Source organism: Poecilia latipinna, unplaced genomic scaffold (assembly GCF_001443285.1).
Source record: "Poecilia latipinna isolate Pla-1442-1.1 unplaced genomic scaffold, P_latipinna-1.0 Scaffold765, whole genome shotgun sequence".
NCBI classification, from domain to species: Eukaryota; Metazoa; Chordata; class Actinopteri; order Cyprinodontiformes; family Poeciliidae; genus Poecilia; species Poecilia latipinna.
Genome location: NW_015113381.1, coordinates 78,413 through 92,636, shown reverse-complemented (window position 1 = coordinate 92,636; position 14,224 = coordinate 78,413). Strand labels below are relative to the sequence as shown.

At 39.7% G+C, this 14,224-nt stretch overlaps 2 protein-coding genes across 5 annotated transcripts in view; both read right to left on the bottom strand.

The window, feature by feature from the left end:
• Positions 1-292: 292 nt before the first annotated feature.
• nppcl (natriuretic peptide C-like) lies at positions 293-2,280 on the bottom strand. Of its 2 annotated transcripts, none has more exons than XM_015046129.1 (3): positions 2,021-2,280; positions 1,119-1,289; positions 293-959 (listed from the first exon to the last, which is right to left on the bottom strand). In XM_015046129.1, exons 2-3 carry the CDS (start codon positions 1,215-1,217, stop codon positions 639-641), a joined length of 420 nt encoding a protein of 139 aa, XP_014901615.1. In that variant the 5' UTR covers positions 1,218-1,289; positions 2,021-2,280; the 3' UTR covers positions 293-638. The 2 variants fall into 2 exon arrangements, with proteins under 2 accessions (XP_014901615.1, XP_014901616.1); XM_015046130.1 differs by having other exon boundaries at positions 1,119-1,281.
• A 2,813-nt stretch (positions 2,281-5,093) lies between these two features.
• The window catches only part of ncapd2 (non-SMC condensin I complex, subunit D2), a 28,127-nt gene continuing 18,996 nt past the window's right edge, over positions 5,094-14,224 (bottom strand). For 2 of the 3 annotated variants that reach the window (XM_015046114.1, XM_015046115.1), the window contains 10 exons: positions 13,603-13,717; positions 13,391-13,514; positions 10,065-10,220; positions 8,164-8,341; positions 7,976-8,070; positions 7,530-7,610; positions 6,777-6,960; positions 6,525-6,687; positions 6,311-6,430; positions 5,094-5,350 (listed from right to left, as the gene is read on the bottom strand). In XM_015046114.1, coding sequence (XP_014901600.1) covers positions 5,268-5,350; positions 6,311-6,430; positions 6,525-6,687; positions 6,777-6,960; positions 7,530-7,610; positions 7,976-8,070; positions 8,164-8,341; positions 10,065-10,220; positions 13,391-13,514; positions 13,603-13,717 — 1,299 coding nt within the window. In that variant the 3' untranslated portion in view covers positions 5,094-5,267. The remainder of the gene's footprint in view (positions 5,351-6,310; positions 6,431-6,524; positions 6,688-6,776; positions 6,961-7,529; positions 7,611-7,975; positions 8,071-8,163; positions 8,342-10,064; positions 10,221-13,390; positions 13,515-13,602; positions 13,718-14,224) is intronic. The other variant, XM_015046117.1, reaches the window with a different exon arrangement.

The following is a 14,224-nucleotide window of genomic DNA, read 5'->3' as shown; positions in this document are numbered from 1 at the left end:
CCCCCCCCGCCCTCCACACCCCGCTGGGAACTTTGCTGTGTTGGCAGTGCAATAAAGCGTTTTGGACGTGGCAGCAGGTCCAAGCAGCAGAATGACGGGGGAAGGAGTGAACTTCTTCCAACAGCCACAAGAACATTCAATAAATCATCAAGTTAAAACAAGATGTCATGAGGATGCAAATCTCCACTCTGAAGGAGAAATCAAGATGACAGGTGTCAATAGGGAGTGAACCATGTGGGCTTTGCGAGTGGGCAAGAATTGAATTTCTATGAGCAAGAAAGCAGAACACCCCAAATGTCAAATCCATTTATTCATGCAAATCATAAGTGAACATAAAAATAAACTGCAGAGGGTTTACAGGTGCCACCGTCTTTGGATCGCCACGTCTTTGTTACACACAAGAAAAGTCAAAACGCGTCTACATTTACTGCACATACTGTGAGGGTTTAATGAGAACAAAGCTAGGTTGTTCTAATACTGGAATGAAGTGTGAGGCGTCTGATCTACGCTGGTTTAAACCACATTACACCAAACTACAGAGAAACTACATGTAAACATCCTGTTTCTGCAGGTGAATGCCTGTGTGCGAGTGTGTCTAAGGAGGATGCGCCCAGTCTCATCTTTTTCTCCTCTCTCCACTAACAGCCAAGTCCGCTCATGGACCCGATCCGGTCCAGTTTCAAGCCAAAGCATCCTTTGTTCCATCCCCTCCGTGACCTCTCTGGTTCTGCTTCCCTCTGCACGGCCAGCGCCCCCTTCAGCAGCCGGAGCCAGGGGGTCTCCGGCTGTGTCTGGACGTCAGCCCACTTAGGGTACTCAGCTGCTTTGACCCCAGACGAGGAGGATGAGGAGGAGGCAGCAGCGGCAGTGGACTGATCCTCCGGCTGGCTGTTCAGCATGTTCTCCAGGTCGTCCAGGGTCAGGAGGTCATTGTAGCGCTCCAGAAACTGCTCCAGAAACTACACAGAGGGAAGGGAGACACAAACAAAAAACAAAAAGGAAATCTAATTTCCAGGGTGTGCACAAGGGGGAATAATTCAATCAGCACAACATTTCATTTTCCTCCGCTGCTCCACTCTATAGTCTCCTCAGTCCACCTGTTTTCCCGCCCAGCGTACCTGCGCAGCATCAGGAGCAGGATGGAGAGCGCGAGCCTCTGTCACCTCAAAGGGAGTCAGGAGGAGCAGAGCGGCGCACAGCAGCACGGGGCGCAGCATGGCAGCGGGAACAACGGCAGCAGAGACGAGGACCGGAAAACGGGCTGGTTGCTGCTGCAGAGATCTGAACGCCTTAGGAAAATGTGGAGAAAAATTTGTGAATTTCAAAAACAAATATCTTGATTGTTTTTAATCAAGACGTCACATTTTCTGTGTGTTTTGAGACAAACGTACAGTTGTGCATGTAGCGTATGTGACAGGAACTAACAGGCTGCCTCCGGCTGAGCAATTTAAGATTGCATTTGGTCCAAAGACAGAGACATTTCATTTACATTTTTATTTTTTAGTGTTTATTTTAGAGATTTACGCTTTGGAATAAAACAAATGGTTTACTGAATATACATATAAACTAAAATTTTAGCCAATTAAATCAACAGCTGTGGTTTGATTTAATAATTTTGTTTTTTAAATTCAAATAGACACCAGCTGTCAAAAAGTAGTAAAAAGGAATAGGTGACCTTATTAAATTAATGATATTTTTATTCCAGGTTCAGCTATGCAAGGAAAAAGAAATTAAACATAACTGAGATATTTAAATAAAATGTTTAATAGTGTGATCTACATTAACTTCAGCTGATATGATGTAGTAAGAAATATTCTGTGTAGTCATTCAAAATGCATCTTTATTTTGTCTGTGGATTTACTTTTTTTCATGTTTTTAATTGTTTTTTCCCCAAAAAAACTTCACACATATCTGTGCTCAGGTTTATTTAATTGAGTTTTCATAAACATAATCCTAACTGAGAAGAGATAAAACTGTACAATAAGAGCAAAAATGAAGGGATGAAAGCAGAAAAGCTCACCTGATGTTAGTTTTCTCTCGGCGTGCTGGGTGTCTTCTCCTCTCACAGACTCTTCTCCATTCCCACCTTCTCGGACTCTCGGCTCCTCTCACTTGTTGGCACCTGCTGGGAGCATCAGTTTCTCACTCGGCTGGCTCCTCTTCTTCCTCCTCCTCCTCGCTTCCACACTCTGATGGAATTGGGAGAACGATGCTGATGATGAGAATGATGATGATTGTCTTGCTCTTGCGTCTGTCTCCTAAATGATGGGGCTTCAGCTGGGATGCTGCAGAGGTTTTGTAGAGCCAGAGATGCCTCCTCCTCCTCCCCCCCTCCCACCTTCCTCCTCCTCATCTCCTTTTCTTTGGAGTGATGTCATAGCCTTGTTGGAGGGACTGATTGTCACTGCCAAGGTGACCGTATGTGTGGTCACCGCTCTGCAAACCAAACTTCTGCCAGAGTGCGGCACAAGCCGAGGTCAGAGGCCAGCGGGCGGCTCTGGCCTCATCACCGTGACCTGCTCACAATCAGGTAACTGGCAGGGAGAGGCTTCATGCAGGCCAGTCACGACTGATCCTGAATTATACATTTCTCATGCGCTAACAACCCTCTGAGCATATTAGCCTCCCTCTTTCCCTTTGTCTCTGTAGTGTTTCCCAGCGTGCGCTGACCTCCCCCTCTCTGCCGGGTAACTTACAGTCTGCCAGTGCCATCTGCTCCTTGTACCCCCTGCTGCCAAATTACAATACTACCAGCAGCGGCTGCAGGATCCAACACACTGACCTTAAAGTTCAGCAGCCTGTGATTATGTCAAGTAAATAAACCCCCATTCTTTACCGACGCCCAAAGCCGGGCGAGCAATCAGACGCATATCCGCGCTGTTCGCCTCTCATTTGTTGCAAAGTGCGCCGTCACTTTCATTTTGCACTGTCAACCCAAATTGTCCTCAGATAAACACACCGTTACCCCCCGCTGTTGCGAGTGTCTTTACATAACGTTTCAGGGAAAAAAAAAAAATGCGCCCCTCTCGTCTTTTTTGGAGAGGACACTGTGTGGGAGACGGCGTAGGAGAACAGGGAGAGAGAAAGAGATTAGTGATGATGGTGGGGTTTGAACTACAGCGGTATATGATGTCAGTGGAGCGCTGGAGGAAAAGTAGGCAGCAGAGAGTAGGAGGAGAAAAAGAGGGAGAGAGAGAGAGAGAGAGAGCACCAGGCTGAGAGCTGAGGGAGATCAACAAAAGAGATTGATTGCAAGAGAACATAAATGGACAGATATGCAACGGAAAGTCTATCAGAGAAAAGGAACAACATTTGAAATGATATTTAAAGCAAGTCACTACTGAGAAACCCAGGGACAATCGATCTCCTCAGCTAAAGAATCAACTTTGATTCTCAAAGAGCTGTTAAAAGTATTCCCTCCCTCCTTACAAATTTCTTCTGTTTCATTTTTTTGTATGGAGTTAATTTCCTGCCAAAACGTTGCAAAGAAATAAGACGTGTTTCAGAAACTGTCCTCAAACACTGACAACTAAAACCTGCTGCAAAGAAATAAGACATGTCTCACACACAAAATAATCTTTACAAATAGTTCTCTAGTACAGAATTGACTCTTCTTGCATACATAGCAGCCTCTCCTTGTGAACTAAAACTGAAAAATCAAATTAACCAGGCCCCAGTATATGTATGTATGTGTGTATATATATATATATAAAAATTCAGAGGTGAATTTGCTGGGTTGCTCTGGATTATTGCCTTACTGGAGGCTTCAGGATTTCCTGCCAGATGGCAGATTTCAGTTCCAACAACAGCAATTCATTCCAGTCCTGAAGAATCAAAGCGGCTCCATATCGTGGTATGGTTTTGTTTCCAGAAGAGACATACCTTCAAAATAGTTGCACATTTCCCCTCCACCCCCCAAATCACAAAATACATCTCCAAACATCTTTGGGATCATCTAGATGTTTCTTGGTAATTTGAGAACCTTTCAAATATTTTGGTCAGCACTGGTTTTGGTATTGAAACTCTCCTAAAAGTGCAATTTTACTTTGTCTCTATATGACTATCATATTTTGTGAAGCAAAGTGATGCAAACGTGGTTTAGGTGTTATTCTAGGTTATTTTGTGACCTCCTTGGTGAGTCAGCGTTGCTTTCTACGAGTAAATTTTGTAGCCAAGATGTTCCTGTGAATGTCCCAATATCCTAGGAAATGGCTAGTCCTTCCAGACTAATAGATATCTTGTTTGATATTTGATTTATTTAAGAGAATGTTCTTTTGGATTTTTTTTCAGCCTTGAAAATCCAAACATTTAAATAAGGTTGGGGAGGAAAAAGGTGTATTTTTTTTCTTTTCCACAGAACTTTATGTAATTGGAGGGGAAAAAATTGAATGAATAGGCATAAAAATGCACAACTAATGCTGTCTGGACAAGCTGTGACAGCCCCTGAAACAGCCTGTCCAAACACACAAAACAAGCAGACATTCACAGCTGCTTCAAACAGCACTATAAATTAAGATGACTTCACCTAGCAAACAATACTTGGTGTCTAGAGAAAGCGTAATGGCTGCTAGATTCTCACCGAATGTTAAACATGCATAGAAACACCACTGTTTCATGGTACTTACACAGAAATGTAATCATCTGCTGCAAATACTTCATATTAGAATTAACATTTAGAAGCATTCTAGTGTAAAATTCAACCCACTGACATCAGCTGCCTCTTGCGCAAAGTAAGAGCTTGCTTTATTAGTGTCATTACTGATGGTAGTTGTGCTCGTTCAGCCACCTAATGTGCAGTGTGCAGCAACAGGTAGGAGAGGGGCTGCACTTTATCTGTACAGCTGGAGAAAACTCCCACACCAAAATGTTCATGTGGAAAATGAGGTGGTATTAAAACTTTATGAACCTTTGGAACCAGTAACCAGACAAACCAGTAATTGAGTGAAACCCAATTATTGAAGTATGACTGATCGGTCCATCTATCTGGACATATACATATATATTAAATAAAAGTTAAATACTACAGCTTTAACACTTGTTATCACTTATTTATATTGTGTAAAAGATGTGAGTGAGACATGGAACCACAGAAATTAAAACAAGTCCCAGGTTTATTAAGAAGGATTTCTAATTTCATTAGATGCACCATCAGACTACAAAAGCTTTACGATAGTAAAGCGGATAAAACAAATATACAAGGAGCTAAAATTAAATTGTTGATTATAAAATATTAAACAGGCAGTAAAAAAAGCAAAACAGAAAGGAAATCAGTTTCTGAGGCGAGTTCGGCGTGACGTGCGGGAGATGGGTGTCGTCACTTTGGGGGTCTCGCTCTCTGCCATGACAGCATCTGAAGGGAGAGAAAAGCTTAGCGAGACATTTCTGCAGAGTATTTCATCTTGGGTGGGAATTTATTTTTCTAATTGATTTTTTAGATGTTTTTATGAAATCATGTCAAGTTGATTAACTATATAAATAGAAATAAAAAGTGAGATGGTTGCAGACAAATTCAGCCCGTAAAAAAAAAAAAAAACTCCCACAGAGGAAAATTTGAAAGTCACAAAGCAAGAATTCAAATATAATCATTTAACATAATGATGTGAACCGTAAGCTAATCACAAACTTTGCAAGAAATCATTCCCAAATTAAAAAGTACTGAATAGATCAAGTTTCTGAAAATGTTTATGCCCACATTAAAGGTTCTAAGGGAATTTGTAGTAGATTTTATGCTACCATTATTAGCATTTTTACAGGCATTACTTGTATATACATATCAGATTTTACCGTCAAGGTCTGCTCTGCCTGTGGATCTTGGACTACTTCTTAGCTAATAATAAAAAAGAAGAATCCTGTCTGCTCATAAACCTTCAACACAGTGGTGTTTGATGCATTTGGTCCAGTAACTCTGAACTCAGTTGTTCTGACCTGAAGGAACTTCTTTTGATCAAAATTTATTCGTAGCACCAATTATAAAAATACAGTAAACAAAAGAACTTTGTTGGGTAATTAAATGAGCACAAAAGCTTCGTTAATGAGGTGCCAAAAGAAGTCAAAATTATTTAATTAGTTTATTCAATAAACAAACAAAAAAGGTTTTCTGGCATCTAATTTGGACAAAATTCTTTAATATTTATGATGTTTAGTGTCAATATAATAAAACTAGTAAGTTAAATCACTAAATGAAAAAAAAAATCACTTATGTGAAGGTAAAACATAAAAAAATAGAAAAAAAAAGTCAATTTAATATGGATTTTTTTTTAATTACACAAACTGAAAATATTCTAAAATAAATAAACCCTGGCAGTCTCACCATCCTCATCCTCCTCTTCGTCGCTGCTGAAGCTGATCACTGGTTTCTTAGCCTTGCGTGATTTTTGAGGAGTTACAAAACTGTCATCACCGTGGCTGGAGACCGACGACTTTGTTTGACCTGTAGGAGGAAAAATATTTCCTTAGTCACAGTCAGTTTTATACATATTTCATTAGTTTAGGAAACTAAAACAGTAGAAGCTGTGAATTCAGACCTCTCCTTTTCTGACGGCCTCTGGTGGGCAGCAGTGTGCGACTGCTGGTCGTCTCCGAAGTTCCTTCTTCCCCTTGGTTCTCTTCCATCTCAGGACTTTCTACGTTCTCCAAGCCCCGGGTGTGAACCGCTGTCAGCCGCTTCTCAAAGTCATCTATCTGGGCCTGATTGAGATATTTATGATTACTACAAGAATAAAAATAAATCTTATTAAATAAAGCACATGTGTAGCTTAAATGAGCGATTCGAACACCTTAAATTGAGGTTTGGCTCCACGACGAAGCTTGGCTGTGATGGTGAGCAGAGGCTGGTAGACGCCGGATTCGGTTAGCTTGTCGCTGTAACATTCCCAGCATTCCTGCAACCTCTTAAAGCCACGCTCACACATGGAGAGCAGGGACAGGGACATGGCCAAGTCACACCACTGGCGCTCGGTTCTGCAGAGACAAGAGCATGAAATGAGAGGATGAAGGATTAGAAAATAAACCTGATTAGCAACATAATGCACAGTAATTCTAGACTCTGAACAAAAAAAAAAAAAAACCTCATTTCTGATAAACATGTCATTGCTCTGACATTTGGACCTAATCTCATTTCCAGGAACCTTTTACGTCCAAATTCAGTTTTCCATTATATAATATAAAATGTCCTTCCTTTGAGCTCTGCGTATGGATAAAGAATGACTCAGAGGCTGAAGCCCGGCCAGCCCAGTCATTGCATCTACTCTCAAACTACACATGAGGCCGTTTCCATGACAAAAGCACTGAATAGGAAGATGTCAGCGTACATGACTGGTGAAGCGAACTGTGAACTTGATTTAATTGTTAAACTCTCTTTCTCAGAGTAAAAAACACCCACTAATTATCCACACATCCACCCCCACATCTCACACAATGAAATGCTGTAGGACAGCTTCAGAAATTAGGAGTGAAACTATTCGGAAGAAAAAAAAACATGAACTCACGCAAAGAGGCGGCAGCAGGAAAACGAGGCAGGTTGTACTCACTTTGCAGTCCGGAAGCGCTGACACAGTTTCTCCACCAAAGATTCAGTTTGCCTCTCTTTAGTGATGTAGGAGAAGAGCTGTCTGTGAAAACACCCAAAACTTTCCTTTAGCACTTTCAAAGATTCAAATGCTTCTGGTCCAAACTAGGGATGAAACGATTAACGGTGATTAATCGATGACTGAAATCAACTAATTTAGTAATCAATTGTTAGCTGGAGTATACAGACTCAAAAAAGGCAACTTGGTTTAAAAAAAAACAAAAAAAAAGCAGTAATTGAGACAAAACTGCACAGAAAAATGTATACATTCTGCATTTAAGATAAAATGCAGAATGTATACAACCAAGCAGATCTAAATGTCTGCTTGGTTATTTCTACAAGAATCAAGGGGTGTGAATATTTTTACAAGGCACGGAAGTGAACAAAAAGAGTTTCTGTGCCTCTCACTTCATGATGGTGTTGAAGTCCCCGGAGCTCATTCCTCTCTCTGGATCTGAAAGGCGACTGATGATGTCTGGCAGCAGGTTGTAGATGGCGTTGTCCTGATGGACGACAGTTAAAAACCTTTCAAAGCCGCCAGCTTCCACTACAGCTTCTCTCTCTGTGTGTGTGTGTGTGTGTGTGTGTGTGTGTACCTTAGTGGCCAGCTCATTGAAAAAGTTTAGAGCCAGGCTGATGATGTGCGGCTCTGGGTCAATTAGCAACACAGCGACCTCACTGACTTGGCCTTTGACCTTTAGCACATCCTTAAGGACCAACTGGGTAAGAACCGTCACAGCCGTCTGCCTCACAGATGGGACCTCATCACTCAACCTAAACATGACAAAGAGGGGAGGAAAAAAAAAAAAAGAACTTAACGATCTGAGAGTCAGTTCTTTACATTTTTGATAATAAAAAAAGCAATAAGCAACAGAAGCCAATTTAAAAATCAATGTTCAAGACGACAGGCGATGTTCACAGTTGCTCCCACAAACAGCCCAGTTTTGGCACAACCACAAACAATTTACATACCACATAACATCGCTGCTGGTCTTTTTTGGTAACAAGAACTCTTTATGCAAGAGCTTCACATCATCTCTGAATTACAACTAGACTCTGCAACTGTTATATTTCTTGAACATTTAAATTGAAGTTTTTAGAAATAATTATTTTATTTTCAAAAATATTTAGGGCAAGTGTATAAAAGTTCACAAAAGTATCTTTGTAAAAATGCAATGAGAAACCTAGAATTAGATGACAAATGGTCATTTTCAGCTAAATAGAACTGCACTACCAGGTAAGATACAGGAAGTAAACGTGAAAGGAAAGTCACTTCTTATCAGCTTTTCTTCGAATAAAAAGTCATCCAAAACCTGGACACAGTGACGCCTTATTGGCTGGCTGCTTACAATGGGACTGGACAGGTTTCGGCGGGGCAATCAGAACCTAATTTAGCTTTACCCTCTCCCAAAAAACCAAAGAACAAAAGCAACTCATTTCCCATTTCTCATTGGCACCAAAGAGCAGGACTCCTGGCAGAGGATCACACTCTTGCCCATGCCACTTCCACATGCCAATGCAGAAGCTTACAACAAGCAGTGAACAGGGTAATTAATTCTTAATGCGCTTATCAGGAGGCGCCAGGGCAGCAGCCTTGAGAACAGTGGAGGTGTTGGTGTGTGGGAGACAATTAGGAAAACTAGGAAATGCTTATCGTGTAGGAAACACTGAGGGCAGCGAAGAATTAGAAAAGAAAATGTTCTACATGTCAAAACACCCCAGTGTGAACGTTATCTCCTATTATAATTAAAACGGCACTTCATCAAACAGAACAACTTCAGCCTCTCAGTTGGCTGAAATGTTTAAGTGCTTTTTAAATGCAAAGGCACAAACCTTTGCAGAACGCGTGACTTTGCCCAAATATTACCGCCGTCTCCCCGCTCAGCGTAATTACAACCTGCTGGTCAGAGTGGTGATTAGGCCGTTTGTCGTCTTACGGCCTTCCTGATGTGGTCTGAGGCTCCGCCCAGGTTCGTGTTTGATAATGATCCCCCTTCTTAATCTTTGAAGGAATATTAGCCAGTTGTCATGGCAACCTCCAGGGTCCGAATATAAAGCCCACTATCAAGAGTTTTTGACAGCATATAGATCATCTAAAAGTTTATTTCCCACTACCTGTGGAAACCCCCCGCCCCCGAAATAAATAGAGAGTAAACTTTTCCCATCATGTGGCTCAGTGGAGCTTTCTGACAGCAGCAACACTCCAGTGGTTGAGAGGAACGTCACACCGAAAAGCGGTGATGGGATTCGGATGAAGAAGGCAGGAGTGTACAAGGATGTGTGTCAGTGGGTGTTTGCGAGGAGGAAAAGAAGAAACTTCACTCGCAGAACACCCACTCACATGACCCATCGAGTGGAAGCATTTTCCTTACGATCTTTCATGAAACTTTTTAAAAGATAATGATGGTACGGATCAGCTGAATTATTTATGCATGGTGGACAACAACAAGCATTTGCCCTTTTTTATTAGTGACTGATGCAGCTAACCGGGACCTACCTTGCATACAGATTCTGGGTCCAGGGCTCCAAAATATTTGGAAAACGCACTGTGAGGTCTCCCAACGCTATGATGGAATTGGCCCTGACGACCGGGAGAGTGGAGCGCTCCAGCACCGTGAAGATGAGGCGGATGTTGTCTTCACACACCGATGGGCTGAAAAGAGGACAAAATAAAAGCATTAATTTGAATACATTATTTAAAGAAGTTGGATTATGTCAGTACGTTTTTCAAGTGAAAAAGGGAAACTAATCCAGAGACGTTAGCTGCAGTGATATTTGAAAGGCTTATTTCGGTTACTTTATATATATATATATATATATATATATGAGTTTGACTTTTTGAACTGAATTACTGACAGACCTAAGTAACTTTTTAGTGCTAATCCTAATTCATTTTGATAATTAAATAAATGTTTCAATTTTTCTGTGCTCTCAGCAGCTCCTGCTTTGCTGCCAACTGAAATAATAAATTTAAAAATTAAGTTCACTGCCCTCTGGAGAGCTCTGCTAACATAATATAAGCAACAAATGGTTGGATTCTCACAGTTTAATACTCTGACCAAGACATTCAAATTATTGAGATATCCATGGTGAAATTGTAGAAAAGGAAAAAAGGGAAGTATTTTACATTAAACCACCAGTTAAACACCTTGTTCCAAAAGGACACCGGCGAGAGAAGCCTCTGCTTAATTAAACAAATCAGTTCAGAAGAGAAGTCCTGTGGTTGTGGAAAGCATGTTTCTTTATTTCAGAAATGTCATGTTATTCATATCAATTAAAGAGCAACAAGGGGTGTTAGAGAAATGTCTGTCACTGGGGTTAAGATCTGTCCAATTTTCCTAAAACACAGAATGACGGTAATCAGCCATCATTTGAGGAAAAGTGCCAGGAGAAAAAAAAAAAAAAAAGCCCCTTCAAAAATTTTGATTAGAGATTTAAAAGGTTAGTGTAATCAAGCTAAAAGAAAACTGTAGAATGCTGCAATAATCAGAGCGAATACAAGCATGGCCACATAATCAGGCTCTTCACAGGGTTTGGGCCAATATGAAACTTTCACGTAGGGGTGGGAATATCAACATGTGCAGGATTAGAACGATCTGAAGATCCAATCTGCTCAAGCAGAGACTGTGGGAATGCCTAGAAGGCCATTTTAGAATAAATGGCTTCTGGTTTTAACAGTTCCCTTGGTAATAGTTCCTATCACCACTAGAACCATGTTCAGTCACAGCAACATTAATAAATGCAAAGTTTGAATCGCTACAGACCGTAAGCAAGAGCAGTTGATAATATATCACCAAAACAGCAAAAACTGTTAAATATAAATGTACTTTTTCTTTAGAGAGGCTTCCTTTCACTGCTATAAAGTCGGTTTTATCTCGACTACATTCAGAATGAAATTACAAGGAATCCTCCCCTTCAGCTACTTCCCTAATGGCTGTGGTAATTAAACATTTTGCAGCCAATTTCCAGTCTTCAGAACGATTCAATTTAACTTATTACGAGTTTGTCAGATTCATTGGACTATCAGGATTGTATCATGGGGTCTGATTACACTCTGCACCACAGACACAAAACAACAGAAGGGAAAAAGCCTCCATCTTACAGCATCAATACAGCAAAGCTCAATGTGTAAAATACTCTACATTTCAAATAGCTTCATTCAAAGCTAATGAACTTATCCTTTCAGCTTGTAAAGAAACATCCAAACAATGGATGCATTGTGTATTTTAAATAAACTTTTTCTTTCTCTGATGTATAATGTAATACAGAAGAGATTCTGGGTGTATTTGAGAGGGTTATGACATTCTTAAAAAATAAGAAAAACTTTACTTCTACTAAAAATAGTGCAAACATTTATGTCAAAGTAAAGATGAGAACCAATGAATTTCTTCACAGCAGCAATTCCATTCTATTTTCATTGTTTTACAAATTTATGTGCCAAGTGGTATACCACTGCTGTTCATAATTGTTTTAAATAACACTTCCACGTTAGGCAAAACAGTTTGAGACAGTTTGCCTCTTGTCTTAAGAATACCAACATATTAAATAACGGCTCGACACAAGTTGGAAAAAATGGTGCAAACTGATTCCTTAGAAATGGTGACTAGCTCAATTTTCCCCTTATTTAGTGATGCTTTTATGATGGAAAATTGCAAAGTTCAAAGAATTTTTAAAAACCTCCCGTCGTTCCACCTGATATTTTTTTTTAAAGAAAATATAATAGGGGATAGAACTAATGACAAAACTGGCAACAACAATATCTACAAACTTGGTTTGATAACCTGGAGTGCAAATATTACACTTTTGCAACAATTTTAAAGAAAACAAGAACATAATCTATTAATTCGATAATAGAAAGTCTATATTTATTTCTAATGCTACAGATAGACACAGTTTGTCATAAGTCTTGATAAATTTAGTAGTAGCTCTCAATTGTTTATTTCACAAAACCTTCTTGCCAATATGTGAACTATGTAGATTTGAACAAGGTGATATGAATTGNTTAATTCATCAAGCTGTAANGAATACTGCTCATAGCTTCCCCACTGTAGCCTGAAACAGTTTTACCTCTCCAGTTTCCTCACCAGGACACGTTGTGTTTTCCACAAAATATTATAAAACAGCTTAAATTGTCTTTATTTTAGAGGAGAAAACTTTTTAAACTTCTTTTTGCTACCAGGTGACAAGCAGTTCACAGCAACAATTGAAGGAGGGGCACCAACGTGGTGAGTTGTCATCCTGCCCGTTAAAATTGAGAAAGCTCGTCTCATTTTGTAAAAAAGTAAAATAAAATAGTATGACAAAATATTTGTGGTTTTTAAGCCTAAGTTCTTTGAAATATTTGTATATCTTGGAACCGATGGCAAACTTAAAATGTTAAGTTTTAAGAACCACACTCTGACATGTCCTCCAACTTTAATAAACAAATAAATGTCTCTCTCAAACACATATCTGGCATGCAAGATGCAGCAATGGAGAAAAATGGAAAACACAAACAGTTCAGTTTCATAAAGAATATATTTGTAATGAATAAGCAAAACAGTGTGGAAACTTGTTTTCACACTGCAGTTTTATTTTTTCCAATATACTGTTCAGACCTGGTAAACACAAAAATTAAACTCCATACTTTGCATGCTTAGCAACCTACATTGTGGACTTACACCAAGACGTCTGAGCTAAACAGATGGGCGGCCAAAATGGCCATAGATAAACTAAACTCAAAGTTTTCTAGATCAGACAGATGGAATAAAAGGTGCCCTACTGTCCAAGGTCAAGAAAATGGTGTGGTGGGTGTGTGAATGTTTATTCAGCAGTGTTATGTACCTTATCATCATGTACTGAGACAGTGCCAAACAGGCAGCAGTGGTGAGCTGAGGGTGGGAATAGCGTCCTGGAGAACTGCAGACTTTCACCAGCAGAGGAAGAAACGCACTCAGCAGGTTGTCCTCTAAACAGATTGAGAGATAATAAATGAAGTCGATTTAAACGCAGCTTGAAATGATGCAGGAAGAAAACTGGCAAGAGCTTTTATTTACCAGCCAGTAATTCTGTTTCACAGATTTTTCTGATGAGCTCTGCTTCGGTGTCTTCAGCAGTAGCGCCAATCAACCCGAGCTCCTCTTCCATGGCACTTTCATTGGCCAGCTGCTGCTTTCAGAAAAAATAAATAAATAAAAATAAAGTCAACACCAAATCAGCTCTATAAAAACTCAAAAATGGCTCTAAATCCTATTTTAGATTTAAATAAGCTGAAACCTCAATTCACTTTCTGTTGAGTCATACAGATATTTACCTGAAGAAAAAGTAGCTCATCTGGTCGTTTGCCCCTTATTTAGACTAAATTTGACTCAAATACAGGAATCTAAAAGCTTTTAGTTTATGTTTTTTTCATTCAGTCTGTCTTTTCATTTTTAAACAATTATAGTAAACAGACCTAGAGATAAAACATTTATTTTTCAAAACTGTTAATATTCTAAGTCGTACTGTTAAGTGCTAAAATTGAACTTTTCTAAACGTATAGAGCATAGAAGTGCAACACACTTAAACTCTCCTCCATTCATTGCTGAACGGTGCAATTGTTTTGTGTCTACTAGGGCTGTTGTAAACGAATATTTTAGTAATCGAGTAATCTATCGATTATTCTTACGATTAATCGAG